The sequence below is a fragment of the Condylura cristata genome, unplaced genomic scaffold, assembly GCF_000260355.1.
Source record: "Condylura cristata isolate star-nosed mole 26May11 unplaced genomic scaffold, ConCri1.0 scaffold00016, whole genome shotgun sequence".
NCBI lineage: Eukaryota > Metazoa > Chordata > Mammalia > Eulipotyphla > Talpidae > Condylura > Condylura cristata.
This window is the reverse complement of record NW_004567117.1, coordinates 16,656,714-16,673,283: the sequence shown is the minus strand read 5'-3', so window position 1 is coordinate 16,673,283 and position 16,570 is coordinate 16,656,714. Positions and strand designations below refer to the sequence as shown.

Below are 16,570 nucleotides of genomic sequence, written 5' to 3'. Positions count from 1 at the left end.
GAAGTATACTGATGAGGGGTACAATGGGCAAGACAGGGGAGGTCTGCTGTGCCATGTAGCTCATCTCTGGGGCAGGGATCGAACTGAACACTCAAGTGGCTGTGACTGTTTTGCAGCGCTGTGTCCTAACCCTGCACCACCAGGGAGGGCCCTCCATGCATATCTATATGGGAATCAGTTTATAAAAATTATGTTCACAATAGCAGCTGGTAGATATGTAACTTGGTTGTAGTTTATACAGAGTATTTTCCAGTCTTGGCCATTTAGGTGTTATGTATTAGTGCATCTGGATGTACTGAAAAATAAGATGGCTCCCCAGAGCCATTAGGTTTAAATACCTTACCTAGATTGACTAGGTAATAACCTTGGGCAGGTTCATTTGTTTGCTTCCATGTTTTGTAAACTACTTCTAAAATGGTACCTAACTGAGGGCAGTTTGGAAGGATTGTTCAGATACAAGATGTGGAAAACTTTGTAGCACTATTCCTGGGACATGGTTAAAACAAAAACAAAAACCCACAAACTTTTATTAGTAAGAAATACTAGTAAAAATATTAGTAACCACCAATATTCAGTGTAGTTAATTCACTTCACTTCGTTGGTTAGTTATAAGCATGACCTAGTCAAGTACTGTACTATCAAATGAAATTTTGAGCATTGTATATCAGCATGTTGTTGTCTCCGCTGAGTATAATGAGTTGTTGGGGCAAAACTCTAAGCCCGGATGCCCTTCTCCACAGAAATGGCTTTGGCACTTCTAGAACATTTAGTGGCAGTTTCATTGCATGATTATGGGTGCCTCTATCTCATGATCATGTTATCCTTTTATAAACCAAGTAAATCTCTAAGTGAGTTGTTGCTGGGTGTTACATTACACTTCCAGGACATTTTTGGGTGAACGCCCCACCCCTCTGTGGCCTCCATTCTAGGAAGGTTTTACTGCTCAGGAGGCCTCCTCTCACCTGGGGTGCACAGACCTATTAGCCTCACTGTTTATTTGCTTATCGGCCTAAGCTTTGATAGGTTTGGCTCCTGAGACGTTGAAACATTTTGTATGCACAGCTCACATTTTTGTCCATCTCACTGTTGTATTGCTGTGCTGCCTTCTGACTCCAAGTTCAGTTTCAGCCTAGTCTTCAGGTGCCTGGGCCAGTATTGATTGAAGTTATGGTTTGATTATTCTCTGTGCTGTAACTTGATTAAAAGAAATGAAAATCAGAAAAAAAAAAGTACTTATCGATGGTAGAACTATTCAAGTTTCCAATCTAATAACACGATTGGAGTAAAGATAGAAATCACTAGATAGGTCAAGTGGGGCAAATGTGTGCTTTGGGTTTGGGGTTTCTTGTACCTTAAATGATATTGAGTATATCAAAAAGGCTAGAAAGTGTTAAAGTGCCCCTCAGAACACTACTCTTCAGGCAGAATAACGCATAGCAAATCAAAACTTGCAAAGTCCAAGGTTAAACTTCTTCACATTTCAAGCAAGTGTCCAGAGACAGGAAACTCAGACTGTCATCAGTGGCATTGCTGGCACAGACAAACATCTTTAAAGAGAGGCAATAGCTTTTGAATAATCTTAGCATAACCTTCACCATCATGGGTGGAATTCTATGAAATGTAGACAATCTAGTTATGTAATTATATGGTGATAAATTGCATTAAAAAGAAAAAAAAAACTAGTCATGCAGAATTGGTCTTGAACAGTTCCATTATTCTATTATTGTGTATCCAACTAACCACTTTAAAAATCTCTTCAGTAATTGTTTATAGTTGCTTATATCATTTAGAAGACATGACTGTGTAATAAGAGTATTATACCGCTACCCACCCCCATCTCAATAGAAGGATGCTTACTTGTTTTCTTCTGTGCATGCATGTTTATGATTTTTGTATGTTTATGTACTTTCATTTTTTGTCACCTTGGTTTCTTTACAGTATTCCTACTTCACAAAATTCTTGAATAATATTTCTCAGGTACTCACAGAGCAAAGAAAAGTAGCTACAGTACAACAGTTGTGTTATCATAATAGTGTTTTGCGGTGCATCAGGTATTATTTTTAAGCCCTTTGTATGCTTTACTGTCATCCTGTGAATCTGATACTCTCAGCTGTCATTACTTCGTCACTATTAGAGGTAGAAGCTGAGGCACAGGTGAAGTTATATAGCTTGTCAAGGTCACATAGGCAATAGGGAGGTGAGACAGATTTTAAACCTAAACAGGTTTGCTCAAGAGTGCTGAGTCTTAACTGCTGCACACATTACTGCCTCTATTTCCATAAAGAATGAGGAGAATAAACATGAAATAAATGGAATGTTTCAGCTGTGTTGACTGTATTTTATAATCTACACCATGCTACTCTAATTATTGTTAAATTATGACCATAGATATCTTCCAGAGAAAAGAGAAAGTGGTGGATACTTTAGGGAAGACTACCCTGAAGTTTTTAAATAGTTTGTCAGTCAGTTGAGCCCACCTCGCTTTTAGTTAGGTGGTGGTGCTAGCTGGAAAGAAAAGATGAAGATTCCATTTGGTTTGGGCTATATTCAGAGGTAAAAATTGTAGCCTAAACTGACTTTGATCAAGAAGATGGAGAGGTGAGAAGATCAAAAAGCCTATAGTGATTTCAATGGAAAATTGAAAGGAGTGGCATGAAGGAAATGGGAAAGCAGAGTTAGCAACTCCGCTTACTATAAAAAAAAAATAGCAATAAGTGGATCCTAAAAGAAGTGAAGCCTCACAATATTCAAACTATGAAAACACTTTGAAAGGGACAAAAAAGCACTGTTTCTGTGAATTCAGAAACAGACTAGACAGACCAATACTAACAGGCAAGCAGAATTCCTCAACTCCTATTACACTTCTGTCCTTTTTAGACAAGAAGGTCGATCTTCAACCTAGGAAGACTAGAACAAATACTTGTAAGAGGAAATTGAAACTCAAGATAGGTGAGCTGATTGTGGGAGTGCACAGAGCGGCACTAAATGAGTTCAGGTCCTCTGGCCAGCGTGCATATTGTCGTGGTGGGCTGAGAGAAACTGCTGATTGCTTGTAATCTTTGAGGAGCTGTAGAGAAGAGGATTACTAAACAACTAGTGAAAAGATAATGTTCCAGTTAAAAGCAAAACCAACAAAAAAAAAAATGAAGTGTGGTTTTCAAACGAGGTTGGAGAGCATTGTGTTGACCCTGAGCAAAATTCTCAGGCTAGTAATTATGAAAGGTAGCTTGAGGTTCCAACTTTCAGGTATGTGCAGTAAGTAGGAGACAGCATGAAGTTAAGAATGGACAAATGAACTTGTTTCTTTTATTTGTAATTGCTAAGTTATTAGACTTGAACACTAACAGTTGCTGTTTCTGAAGTTCAGAGGTGCTTCAGGAGACAGAAAGGACGATGTGGGGCCACCATGTGCTGCACAGATACTTGGTATCTGCCTAGTTTAGCAAGCACATGTTTTGAGATTCCTTGTTAGTGAGTTTTGGTTTGTGACCCAGGAATCAGGATGTGTAAGTATTTTAGACAGATTGCTATGCTGAGCAAGTTTTGGAATTAAGGAGCTGTAAAAGATATCATTTATTGATGGTGTAATAGTAAAATCCTGCTACTACTAGTAGCTAACACATTGGACAATTTTGTGCCAGACGTTGTCTTAAGTGATAGGGTATCATTGAGCTTGACTTCTGCTCAGTAAGTGGGTGCTCTCTTTATTGCATAGATGTGAAAACTCAGACAGTCTGGCATGTTGAAGGTCTGTGCTCTGTGAACCACATCTCTTAAGAGCTGGTTGGTGGCCTCAGGTCAGCTGGAAGGACAATCAGTGGTATATCTGTAGCATTGAGTACCATCTTTACAGAGAGACTGGAATAGCTCATTAGAATTTTGTTGTAATAGGGCCCTCCCTGGTGGTGCAGCAAGTTAAATCATAGCACGATGAAGCCACTGCAGCACGAGTTTGATCCCTGGCGAAGGAGGTGACTCACATAGCATAGCATCACTGGCCTACTGCTTCCCTCAGTGTGTATTTCAGTAGATCTGCCTGTTCTTATCCCACTCTGTCTCTGGTGAATCCTGTCACTCCCTGACCTCTGGCCTGTATCCCAATTCTGTGTGCATAAATAAATGAATCTTTAAAAAAAATTTTTTTTTAAATAAAAAATTCTCATTTTCTGGCCCTCCCTGGTAGCGCAGCGGGTTAAAACACTGCACTAAGAAGCTTAAGCCACTTCTGCATGAGTTGGATCCCCGTCTGCCCCGGAGGAAATCCACATGGCGAGGCAGACCTCTCCTGACCCACCCGCTGCTCCCCTCAGCAGTGTACTTCGTCGATCTGCCTGTTCTGCTCCTCACTCTGTTCCTGGTGAATCCTCTCACCCTCCGCATCTCTGGCCTATACTCCAGTTCTGTATGAATAAATAAATAAATCTTTTAAAAAAAATCTTATTTTTCTTTAAGATTTTATTTATTTTTGTGTAGAAGAGCCTGGGTGTAGGCCAGAGGTGCAGTAATGGGGGGGAAGAAGATTCACCAGAGACCAAGTGGGAACAGAGCAGGTGAATTTACCAAAACATACTGCTAAAGGGGACAGTGGGTGAGACAGGAGAGGTCTGCTGTGCCATGTGGGTCAGCCCCCTGGGCCAGGGATTGACTCAGGCCATCCCAGTGATAGTGCTGAGACTTAATCCCTAGACTAGCAGGGAGGCCCTCATCAGAATTTTTTTGATGAAAAAAAAAACAACTGGGAGAAAACCCAGAGTCTACGTGGAATTATTACTTTATAAATATCAACTCTTGGAGGGTTAAATATAAGTTGCTGCTCTTCAGGGCCCTAAATTGAAGCAAAAATATTGGAAGTCATGATTTAACAGTTGTCTGGTAAAAGAGATCAGGGTTGTTTAGCTTGACTGCAAGCTCATTGTAAATCAACAGGGCCTTTGTCCACACTGCACCTTTCGCCTAGAGTGCCCTTTTCCACTTCCTCCTCTCTATCCTGGCAAAATTTTAATCATCTGTGAGGACAGAGCCAAATGTCACGTCAGCTATAGAGTTTTCTTTGATTTCTACAGGCAGATTTAGCTATCATCCATTCTTTCTCCTTCTCTAGTACTTTGTTATAATTCTGAAATTATCTGTTTTAGTTTGTGCCACCTCATGCTCAAGGTCACTCAGCTGGCAACGGGGGCGGGGAGTGGGGGCGGGCATCATTTCCTCTCTCCCTCTGGGAGCCCCTAGCTTCCCTAAGCCCTGTCAATTTTAACTGTGAGTGTATCGATACAATCTGCCCCTTCTTCATTCCTGCAGCCCCTGCCTATTCACGCCTGTGTCCTAACTTGTCACCCAGCTGTCATTTGTCTCCTGCCTCTCCACATTTCCCACGAAGCTTCAGAATTCTCTGTCATGCACAATCTGTCCCCTAAAAATGCACACCGATGCTCCCCACTCCCAAGATGATAACCCCAAGTCCCCGACCAGCTAAGATCTAATGCTGTATAACTCTCCAGCCTCAACTTTTGACTTCCTGCGTTGCTTTTTGGACTCTAATGACACTGAACTCATTGTAATTCCTCAGGCAGTCTGCTGTTTCTTGCTGCCTTGTTCTAGCTCCGGCAGTGACTGCCTGGGAAGGCTCCCCCCCAACCCCCACCCCGCCACCCCCCACAGCCTGGCTTCTCCTGGGCTCTGCCTGGGAGGCCCAGACCCCCTGCCCTGGGTGCTCCCCATGCCTTCTTCATAGCTCCGCTTTTCCCAGTGTCCACTTTGCATTGCAGTCACCTCTTTATTCTATGCCTGCATTAAATCTTGAACTTCTTCAGGGCAGAGCTGTTTCTTGCTCCATTGCTTAGTTGCAAATGACTCTCAGGACATGTTTCTTGAAATAATGTAATTATGTATTATCATCAGAAGACTGTAAAGTTGGAATCTTGGAATCTTGCCTTGTCCCCTTCCTAGATGCGACATCTTGGGTATTTAACCTCTGATGGAGAACTTTTTTGCTCGTTGATAATGTGTGGACTTATCTCCCCCCCCAACTCCCTCCCCATCCTGGGGAATTTTATGGGAATTATGTGAGATAGAGCAGTCCTCTATAAAACTTCCTGCACTATTCCCAGGATCTGCAAACTTCAGTCCTGATGCCATTTTTTGGATATGTCTAGGACTACTTCTCACATTTTAAAATTCTTTACTGCTTTACAAAAAGTCAAAAATACAATAATATTATTTCTTGACACTTGAAAATTAAATGAAGTGCAGATTTTGGTCCTCACAAAGTTTTATTTGAATGAGTTAGGCCATGATCATTATCTCTGATGATAGCACCACATCAGTGTTGAGTAGTTTCAGCAAAAATCCTGTGGCTTGCAAAGCCTCAAATATTTACTCTCTGGCCTTTTACGAAAATATTTGCTGACCCCTGTACCTTTCAGATATTAAGAGAAAGCATGTGATTACTACATCTTTCTTGCACCACAAGGAACTTTTTGAGAGGAAGATGCCTTCCTCTGAATTTCCAGAGTCTCATCCTGGGTCTGGCAGAGTGATCTACTACTGGGGGAGTCTGGGTTTTGGCTTTCTGAAAAGCAAGACATTCCATTAAGAGTTGGCTGGGCTTTGAAGAGTTAGTGAACTTCCATTGCTAGGGATGTTAAAGGGTAATTGCTAGGGATGCTAAAGGGTAAGCGAACACCCCTTTTTCACGGACTGCTGTAGAGCAGAGTGCCTTGCACTTAGCTTAGCTAGACAGTTCTCTGTGGTGAGGACTGGACTGTGCATTATATGACGGTTGGCAGCCTCTCTGGCGTCTAGCCACAGACTCCTAGGGACTAGAAGCCAGTAGAGCTCTCATTGTTCCACCCAAATATTCAGATATTTTCAGATGTCCCCTGGGGACAAAACTACTACAGGTTCAGAACCACTGTTAGATAATGAAGACTATAAAACCTTCAATGTCCAAGCATCCGTTGCTCCTGGAGGTTTCAAGAGTGGAGTTTGCTTCCTTTGGTGGATCGCATCATCAGCTCTCTCTCTCTCCCACAGCCTCTGCCCTGGTGTCAACCCACACTTATAGCTGCATGCATTAATAAGGTATCTTTTGCATCAGCGCAGTACTTGACACAAGTCAGTTATTAGTTACAGTAGTTCCAATTTGGAGGATGTATTCATTTCAGGGTTTCCTATTTGTTTTTGAGCATGTTAATTTTGTTTTTTCATGATGAATATTAAGATAGGAATTTCATAATAAATCAATTGGGAAAAGTATTTTTAATAATTTTTATATTCCGGCCCTCCCTGGTGGTGCAGTGGGTTAAAGCACAGCACTGAGAATCTAAAGCCACTTCCACATGAGTTCGATACCCACCTGCCCCGAAGGTGACCACATGGTGTGGCAGACCTCTCCTGACCTGCCCGCTGCTCCCCTCAGCAGTGTACTTCGTCGATCTGCCTGTTCTGCTCCCTGCTCTGTCTCTGGTGAAGCCTCTCACCGGCCTTGAGCCTCTGGCCTGTACCCCAGTTCTGTATGCACAAATAAAAATAAATCTTAAAAAAAAATTATATTCCATTTTAAAGAAACTGAAGATTAACGACAGGCTACTGTTCTACAGATTCATTTTGTCTTGGAGGAGGAATTTAGAAGAGATTCAACTATTTGCAGTGAATTGAAATCTCACAAGATGATATATGTCCTCTGTTTTTTTAATATGACTAGTCAGTATTAGTTAAAGATGTGCATCATAAACAGTGCTTAGGAATTACCCCAGTCACCTAGGCAGTGCAGGTAGATGCCCTTTTTTAGAACAGGAAAATGAAAAGTGAGGATATGCAAGTAGTGCATGTTGAGGGCACTACTTTCTGAAGTGTCCTTTTCTGAAGCCAGGCGGAGATAGAACCTGAAAGTGCGTAGCGAACAGACTCATGTGGCCTGGACACAGTGGTTCTGGAGAAGTAGGTTGCTGCTTATTTTCCTGCCTACGCAGGTCAAGAGGACACTAGTAACGGAGTTAAAGCTTAAGGTTTTCCTATAGTCTTTCCACTTCGTTGACCTCTACGTGTGTTCCTATAAAACTGCGCTGGTGTAGCCCAGTGTCCAGACTAGAACGTAACTCCTGTTTGATTGCTCTGTCCCTCTCCACAGGCAGCTCTTACCCACCTACATCCTGGCTAAGAACCTGCCTCTGACTCCCTCTGAAGAAGTATCTCCCTGGCCTGTTGCTAGATACAGATTTATAACACGTGTTTCATTTTATATGGTGAACTGGGCAAGTCCCTTTCTTTGTTTTTCTTTAATTCAAATCAAAAGTGTCCCCTTACTGAGTGTTCTCTCTGTGTGAGCCCATGAGGTAAGTGCCTGTATATTTACAGTTACCAAGTATCAAAGTATTGCCCACTGTCCCAAACTTGGGTACTGGAAGCTCAACTTCTTACTTCTCACTTAGGTCCAAATATTTCTCTTTGAAAAAGAATTATGTTGAGCATATATGCTATATAGGAAATAATATATAATTTACAGCATTGTGCCTATGCATAGCTTCATACTTTACTGTTTGCTTTAGATTCTCTTGAAAGAAATGAATTGTTACAAGTAAAATCTTTTTCAACCTCACTATGCCATGGAATAGCCACTATCTTAAATTTGTTGTTTATACTAATTTGTGTGTTTGGTGTGTTTGTATGGAGTCATAGCATTATATTATCTTTTATATTTCAGCTTCATGTAATGGAAACATTATTTTATTTATTTATTTATTTATTCATTTTATTTGCACAAGATTCATACTCAGATGTGCTTTGTCTCCAATTTGAATTTGGAATGTTGCATAATTAGATTTTTGAACTTAATGCAAATAATACTCATACTAAAGTTGATTTATAATTAACTTTTTCTTTTAGTCTGACATGAAACTTAGTGAAACTGTTTGTTTTGAGATGTATGTGGATACATATGAATTCAGTTCTTCCATTTTCATGCTGTTTAGCGCTCCTTTATTTGGCAATGTGAAAATTAGTCCATTCTCTTATTGATGGACACTTAGGTCCTGTAATTACAATAGTGCCACAGTGAACCTCATGTACATGTAGACTGGAACCCCAGGAGAGAGGGACCTACTGTGGGTTACACTATCTACTGTGTAGGTTATTTCCACATTCACCTTTATGAGAATTTTCCAGCTTGCATCACAGTGTGAATGCATCAGCTTCCTCTGACACCTAGATAAGGGAGTTGGTTGCTTGACTTAATGCAGTCTTTTTTCACACATGAACATGCTTAAAACTGTTTGCTGTTGGCCCTCCCTGGTGGCGCAGCGGGTTAAAGCACTGCACTAAGAAGCTGAAACCACTTCCGCGTGAGTTCGATTCCCGCCTGCCCCGGAGGTGACCACATGGTTTGGCAGTCCACGCCCGCTGCTCCCCTCAGCAGTGTACTTTGTTGATCTGCCTGTTCTGCTCCCCACTCTGTCTCTGGTGAAGTCTTTCGCCACCCCTGAGTCTCTGGCCTGTACTCCATTCTGTATGCACAAATAAATAAATCTTTAAAAAAAAAAAACTGTTTGCTGTTTGTATAGATTTGAACTAACATCTCATTATTGCACCTAATACTTTTTTGAGATTAAATACTTTTTTGAGATTAAAAGATTAATAATTTTTTTGAGATTAAAAACTGTGTATTATTTAACAAAGTTCATATTTATATTTTTTATAAATTTGATAGCAACATAGATTGTCAGGGGCTGTTACAGTCAAATTTCAAATATATATCGATCTTGATATTTTAATGAATTACTGCCTGTTGAATTTGAGAAATACTTTCCATTGATTGGTTTTACTTGACATGAATCACTCCATGTCTTCCAGTAAGTATGTTGGTGTCAGATCTTTTAATGAACAAGGCATGTTGAAGCAAACTTCATAATCAGCTAGGACACCAACAATATGCATACATATATTTGAATGTAGGTTTTTCTTCAAAAGTTGAGTTAGTTATGACTTGTGACTTGTGGCGCCTGAAAACTATTTGACTGTGACCACCACCATATCCATCCACTTGATGGTTCTTCAGTCACAATGACCATTTTAATGGAAATGTTAAGTGCTTAGAAGAATTTGGAATGTGTATTATTTCGATTTTACTGGACAAGACAAGTGGGATTTGTTTCTTCTACTTCAGTTATCAAAAAGATTAACCCTTTGGCCTCTGCATTCTAATTGTAACTATTCAGAAACAAAGGGGTTTTTTGTACAAGATAGTTGAAAAAGTGAGGCTTCATGCCAAGTGGAATGTTTCTCAGTTGAAGGAGGTAGCAATCATTGCACACATTTTTTTCTTTCTTTCTTTCTTGTGTTGCAGGCGTCTGTGGAGGCTTCTGGTGAAATCGCATTATGCAAGACTGGATTTCCTGAAGATGTTTACAGTGCAGTCTTATCGCAGAATGTGCATGAAGGACAGCCTCTTCTCAATGGTACTATCTCAAAAGATATATTTGTACATACAGTGTCTATGCTCTCGAAACAAATTAGCCATTAAAAAGCCTCTAAATCATCTCTACTGTATAACAAGTATGAATTTTTCACAATCACTATAATGAGACTGTAGGGACTTTATTTTAGGATTACAGAAGCGCTCATGAATCTCTTATGTACATAATTGGAAGACTCCTGATTTCTTGAAAATTTCAGATTTCTTGCTTTTTTAATTTACAGTAGAAACCAGACCACAACTAAATTTTGCAGTTTTTCTGTGTTTATTTAACTTATTTTGAAGGCAAATATTTACAAGCATCTGATTCTAATGGTTCTAAAAATTGCAACGAAAATCCACTTAGTAATTTGAATTAAAGAGAGGAAGTTACTATAATATATTTGATTAAAAAATGTCAGACTTTAATTTTTAGTTAAATTAAAATTATAATGAACAGAGTTAGCAAGAGAAGTCTCAAGGCAGGAGAATGAAAACTGCATTTTTGTTTATAGACATTACTAAATAGTTAAGGTAGTTTCAGCATATGTGAATTTAAAATATAGACCCATCTCCTATTATGGGTTAAGTTCATTATAGTAGATTACCCTGTGAAAACTCTTGCTAGTAAGTCTAGATATTATCTGAAATAAAATGAGTATCAAAAGTAAAGTTGAAAGTCCCTTCCTCTACCTCTAATTGAAAGCAAATTAAATTTTGGTTAGTAGTTTTTACAGGGACTTGTTTATCATTACACAGAATATCACTGAAATGTGAAAGCAAGAAGAATTGATTAGTAAAATTGTATTTAGATTCTAATTCCCCACAAATGGTGCATATCTCTGAGACTGTTTCAGAGAGCTGCTTTTAGAAAATTCATGCCACCTGAGCTAATTAATTTACCCAGTGCTGTACCATGTGGCCTTAATTGAAGTGTCTCAGCACACTGACAGAGCCTTAGAGCTACAATACTTAAGACTACCATAGCCAGAGACTTTGAAATGTAAATGGCCTCTTAGCTGCTAAGGTTCTTTGGAGGTGCAGATTATCATTTTATTTTCATTTCTATTCTCATTGTGATTTGCTCCTACTTAGGTGATCTTTCAGCAGTTGATTTTTAAAAAGTCCTTCTCCTGTCCCTACCTAGTAACAAGGTTTTTGAATAAGTGAATGTTTAAATCAGTTTATCTCAAGGTTTTTTAAATGATTTATCTCAACACTGAAGGGCTTAGTTAATGATTGACACCATTAAGGTTCAGTTCAAGTCAAAATGTGTAGATTTTGTTTAACGTAGATTAGTCTTGGAGTTCTTCTGTATGTTTGTCATTTTATTTAAATCTATATAAATTGATATATGACATCCTAAAGCATGGTGGGCCTTTAAATATTTGGCTAGTGAAAAAAATATAGTAATACAAATCTGTACAAATATGCAAAGATCAGTGAATGAAGTTTATTGCTTTTTTGCAGTTTAGTTTTGATATTATTTTTAAATGACCAGTTCCTTCTCCTAGTCTCTTTTCCTGAAGGTTTGTTGTAATTTGTTGGTTACAAATAAACACATGGTCCGTCACTAGAAACCACTGATTTAAGATGAAATACATTGGCATGTTGAATAGTTTTGAAAATGAAAGTCTGTTTTCTAATTATTGGATAATGCCGGTGACAGTAGAAATTAGGTATATCTGCTTGCCAATATCTTTGTAGTGTTACCCAAAAACTTGGGGTTTTGCTGGAGCCATAAATGTGACATTGAAAATACTTTGACTGTGGACTGTAGCCATCACTGAGAGAAGTGTAAGATAGTCTCTGGTAGAGTTTCTACAGTTTTGCTATGTCCAGTTGTTCCCATTTTTTTTAGATTTTTCTCAAGGAATAACTTTTCTCATGACACACCATTACATTTTCTTTATTATTTATAGACCATGTAAAAGGATATACCTATGTCCAACAATATGTTATGTTCCATAGCACAACTTAACATGTAAAGATGCATTTCAAAGTATGGATTAACAGGAAAACTGCCTTATTTTTTTTTGTTGTTGTTGGAGAGGAGTGCAAAAGAGAGCAGGGGTATTATGAAGCATCAATATTCTTCTTTATAAGAGTGCTGTCACCAATTTTATTACTTTTGAAGAGTCATTAGTGAGACAAATTCTATATTTTTGATGTCTTTGTGGGGGTTTTAGTGGACAGTCGTCCAAAATTGTATCTGTGCTGAACCTAATCACCATGTATAAATTACATTAATTCATTCTGTATATTGTAATATGTCCCTTCATCTTACATATACTACAGCTGAAAGGGATCTTTTCCTAAGTCAACAGAGTGATTGTTTTTGCTATGGTTTTCTGACTTACAACCGCAAATTGTACGGTTTTAAGGTTGACATAGAGTCTAAGAACCCCTTGAAATTGTAACTCCCACCTCTTCATGCTTCCATTAATTTTCCATTGATGACTTTTGTGGGTGGAGGATAGTAGCCCAATGATATGCCTAGTGTCATTACTTAGGATACATTCCTGGCACACTAGACCTTGTACAAAATCTTATCGTTTTGCTGTGTGGGTGCCACTCATGCTGACTATTTTTCAAACAGCTAAGTAACATCTTTTGTGAAGGTGCTTGAAAAGTATTAAGCTTTAGATGGTGATATGAAGTGGCATTAGTCATGTTTGAAAAGCTCGTGGAAGCATGGGATGTAAAAACCTAACTGCAGTTTTTAGAGAGCTTTTTCTCTCCATTTTGCTTTTTGCTGTTGCAGTGGAATTTGGAAACAATGGATTCAGTGAACTAGTTATGCCCAACCAATTCCTCTGGTTTTTCCTCAGTATGCTTTTTTGGTGACCTCTTGAAGAGGATGAGTGTATGTTGTAATGAATATTTTCATTTCATGTTACATCATGTGGAATCTTTCCACTCTTAGAAAATAGTTGAGTATTTAACAAATGGCTCCACAGGCCTTTGTTCCATTTTATGCAAAACCAGATTTTGCTTCACAGGGCCTCTGTTTTTGCCCTTCAGGTCGTTTCCATTTTACTCTCTTACATAGAATGCTGCTATGGAGATGCATTTTTAGAGAACTCTGACTTTTCTTTAGGGGTATTTTCTTCAGGGATTTGTGTTCAAAAGTCTAATTGGTAGGCCAACAGAAATGTTGTATATGACAGGAATTTTTTGGTCATTTTTGTGGGACTTCTAGGCCTAAAAGTATGTTAGTTCTTTTCCATATCCTCATTACCATTTCATTTTATAATGTTTTCATATTGTTATTTCCCCTGAGGTTAAAAAAAATAATCTGTATTCTGTGCATTCTCTGCTTTTCTTTATAAGTTAGAATCAGTTTTAATAAGTATGATAGTCACTTTCACTTACCCTTTTCTATTCTGTTTTAAAAAGCATTTATTGCCAACCCCCTCATTTTACAGATAATTGGAGCTCAGAGAGACTTTTAGGCTTCTCCCATGATTAAATAGCACTTTAGATTGTCAGCTGCAGTTTGGGAATCAGAACCCAGGCTTCCTGATTCCTAATTTGGTTCTGATGATGGAGTTATGGTATAAACCAGAACAAAGTGAGGGCTGAAGGAAGCCAGCCTAACTGCCCATATGTCTTATGGCAAGATTGCCATAAAACTGATTTTCTTTAGTTCCCTCTGAACTCCATGACTTGTGTGATACTGAACAGATTTAAGAATTGGTAACTGTTGGCAAATAAGCCCCCTTATAAATTCAAAAAAAATCTGTTACTGTGCATACCTGTTTACAAGCAGAAACATTTGGGACTTTGGAAAATAATATTTAGTCCTTAATAGTTCACTTACACTCCACTGAACTAGAAAAACCTCTTGTGGTAGCACATTACTTGAAAATAAAATAACTGCAATCATAAATTTTCATTCTGTCACCAACAGTGTATCTGACACTATGAAATAACAACCACACTGTGACATTGCAGAGAGGATATGGGGTGTTTTCAGTGTGGATGTCAGGAGTCATTTTCCTGTGTGTTTTGCATTGGTGGTCTGCAGGCTTAGGCATTTCACTGAGTAAACTCATTTCTCCAACTCTGGTCAACATAAATAGTAACCTGCAATTACCATGAATATTTGCAGTAATCCATTCATACTCACCAACTCTGGGCACTGCATGATGACTATTTTCAACTAGATGGAATTTGATTTAGATTAGTTTACTTGCTGATTGAGGCTTGTGGACATTAACATGCTTGAGGGGAGCCTCACTGTGGTTTCTTCAGATGACAGTACTGAAGTTATTTTTTCCCTGTTAGTTTGGTAGGTCTCTACAGTTGCACTACTTTTTTAAAATTAATATGAAAGCTTTTGTATGATATATATTAACAAATTGGGAGACCGTGTGTATTTCAAGCAAATCTGTGTTAGATAGAGGCTTATGTTAATTTTTTCTTGCTTTAGTGAGCATTTTTATCTTGATAAACCTTTTTTTTTCTGTTGAGTCTGTGTAAATGTATTTTAAAGTATTTGAAATGTAGGCTTATAAACACCTTGTTTATAAAGTCGCAGCCCACAGCAATGTACTGATTCCCAATTGATTGTGGGAAATGTTACCAAATAACCTGATTTTTCGCTTGAATATTGAGGATAAGCTCTTTAATCAGGACATGAAATGCAGCCATGTTGCATGGCTGAGAGAGAAGTTTAAAAAAATAAAAATGAAAACAAAAAAGCCTTGTAGCAGTGTTTTGTTTTTAAGAGCCAGTAAGTATGCAATAAAATCAACATAAGAACTAAGAACTTTCATTTGTATTTCATCATAATAATTTAAACTTTCAATTCTTGGGTATTTTAAAATACCCCTTTTGAGGTATTTTAGGTCTGTCTTTCTTAATGCAATGCAGCAAGCTGAGATAAGCCAATTTGGATGGTCACCTTTTTTTCTTTTTTGTCCTTTTGCAGTTATTCAGTCTTCTGTAATTTGGACTGAAATCTGTCCCCTCCCTCATTCATAACCATATTTGTGTTAAATGAAGTCACAGTCCTTTCTTTGCTTCCCGTGCCACTAGGTGTGATTTTAAATCTGCCTTTTTGAGATCAGAGAGTCCTCTTCTCTCCTTTTAGGAACTCTAGTAAGCCTCCAGCAGATAGTAGAAAATGCAATCAATAAATAAGTAAAATATACTACAGGTCAGAGAGTAATAAGATCTATTAAAAAAATAAAACAGAGAAAGGAAATAGGGTAAATGTGTGGTTCTGCAGTTTACATGGAATGATCAGGAAATGTTTTACTGTGATGAAGACATGTGATTAAGAAGTGATTTGGGAGAGGCCTTAAAAGTTCTGGACATTTAAGGGAAGGATCATTCAAAAAGAACAAGAGTCGCGAAGCAGGAGAGTACTGCAATGTCAGAGCAGCAAGGAACCTCCTGTACCTGTAGCAAAGGGAGCAGGGCAGAGTAGTGGGGGGCAAGGTCAGAGGAGGTCATCAAGGAGCCACTCTTGGGCCTTGTAGAAGACTCTTAAGGACTTTGACTTTCACTATGAGGAGGCGAAAAATTCTTGGAGGACTTTAATCGTTATTTAACTGATAAAATAAGTTCATTCTGGAAGTTATGCTGAGGAAAATACCAAAGGGAGGAAGAAAAGGATACCTGTGAGGAGGCTAGTGATTATCTAGTTGAGAGAAGATGGTAGCTTGGATCAGGGAGATAGCAGTGATGGAAGGAGAAGAGGTTGGAGCCTGAATATTGAGAAAAAAAAAAAAAAAAAAAAACATATTGAAGTGAAATTCATAGAGCATAAAATTAGCCATTTTAAAGGGTATGATTCAGTGGCATTTAGTATATTTATAATGTTATATGATCACTTTCTCTATCTAGTTCCCAATCATTTCTATCACTTCAGTGTAAGACCCTTAATCCTTTATGCATTTTCTCTGAAATCCTCCTTCCCCCAGCCTCACAACCTTAATACTTAATTTCTTTCACTTAGCATGTTTTAGAGATTCATTCATGTGGTGGCATGTATTGTATTCCATCATATTATTTATATACCTCTTCATGCTTCCATTAATTTTCCATTGATGACTTTTGTGGGTGGAGGATAGTAGTCCAATGATATGCCTAGTGTCATTACTTAGGATACAT

General features: G+C 38.4%; 1 protein-coding gene across 1 annotated transcript in view; it reads left to right on the top strand.

The window, feature by feature from the left end:
* The first annotated feature begins 724 nt into the window (after positions 1-724).
* Positions 725-16,570, top strand: part of CDH2 (cadherin 2, type 1, N-cadherin (neuronal)) — a 194,971-nt gene continuing 179,125 nt past the window's right edge. The window contains exons 1-2 of the mRNA XM_004683804.2: positions 725-848; positions 10,281-10,451. Coding sequence (XP_004683861.2) covers positions 725-848; positions 10,281-10,451 — 295 coding nt within the window. The remainder of the gene's footprint in view (positions 849-10,280; positions 10,452-16,570) is intronic.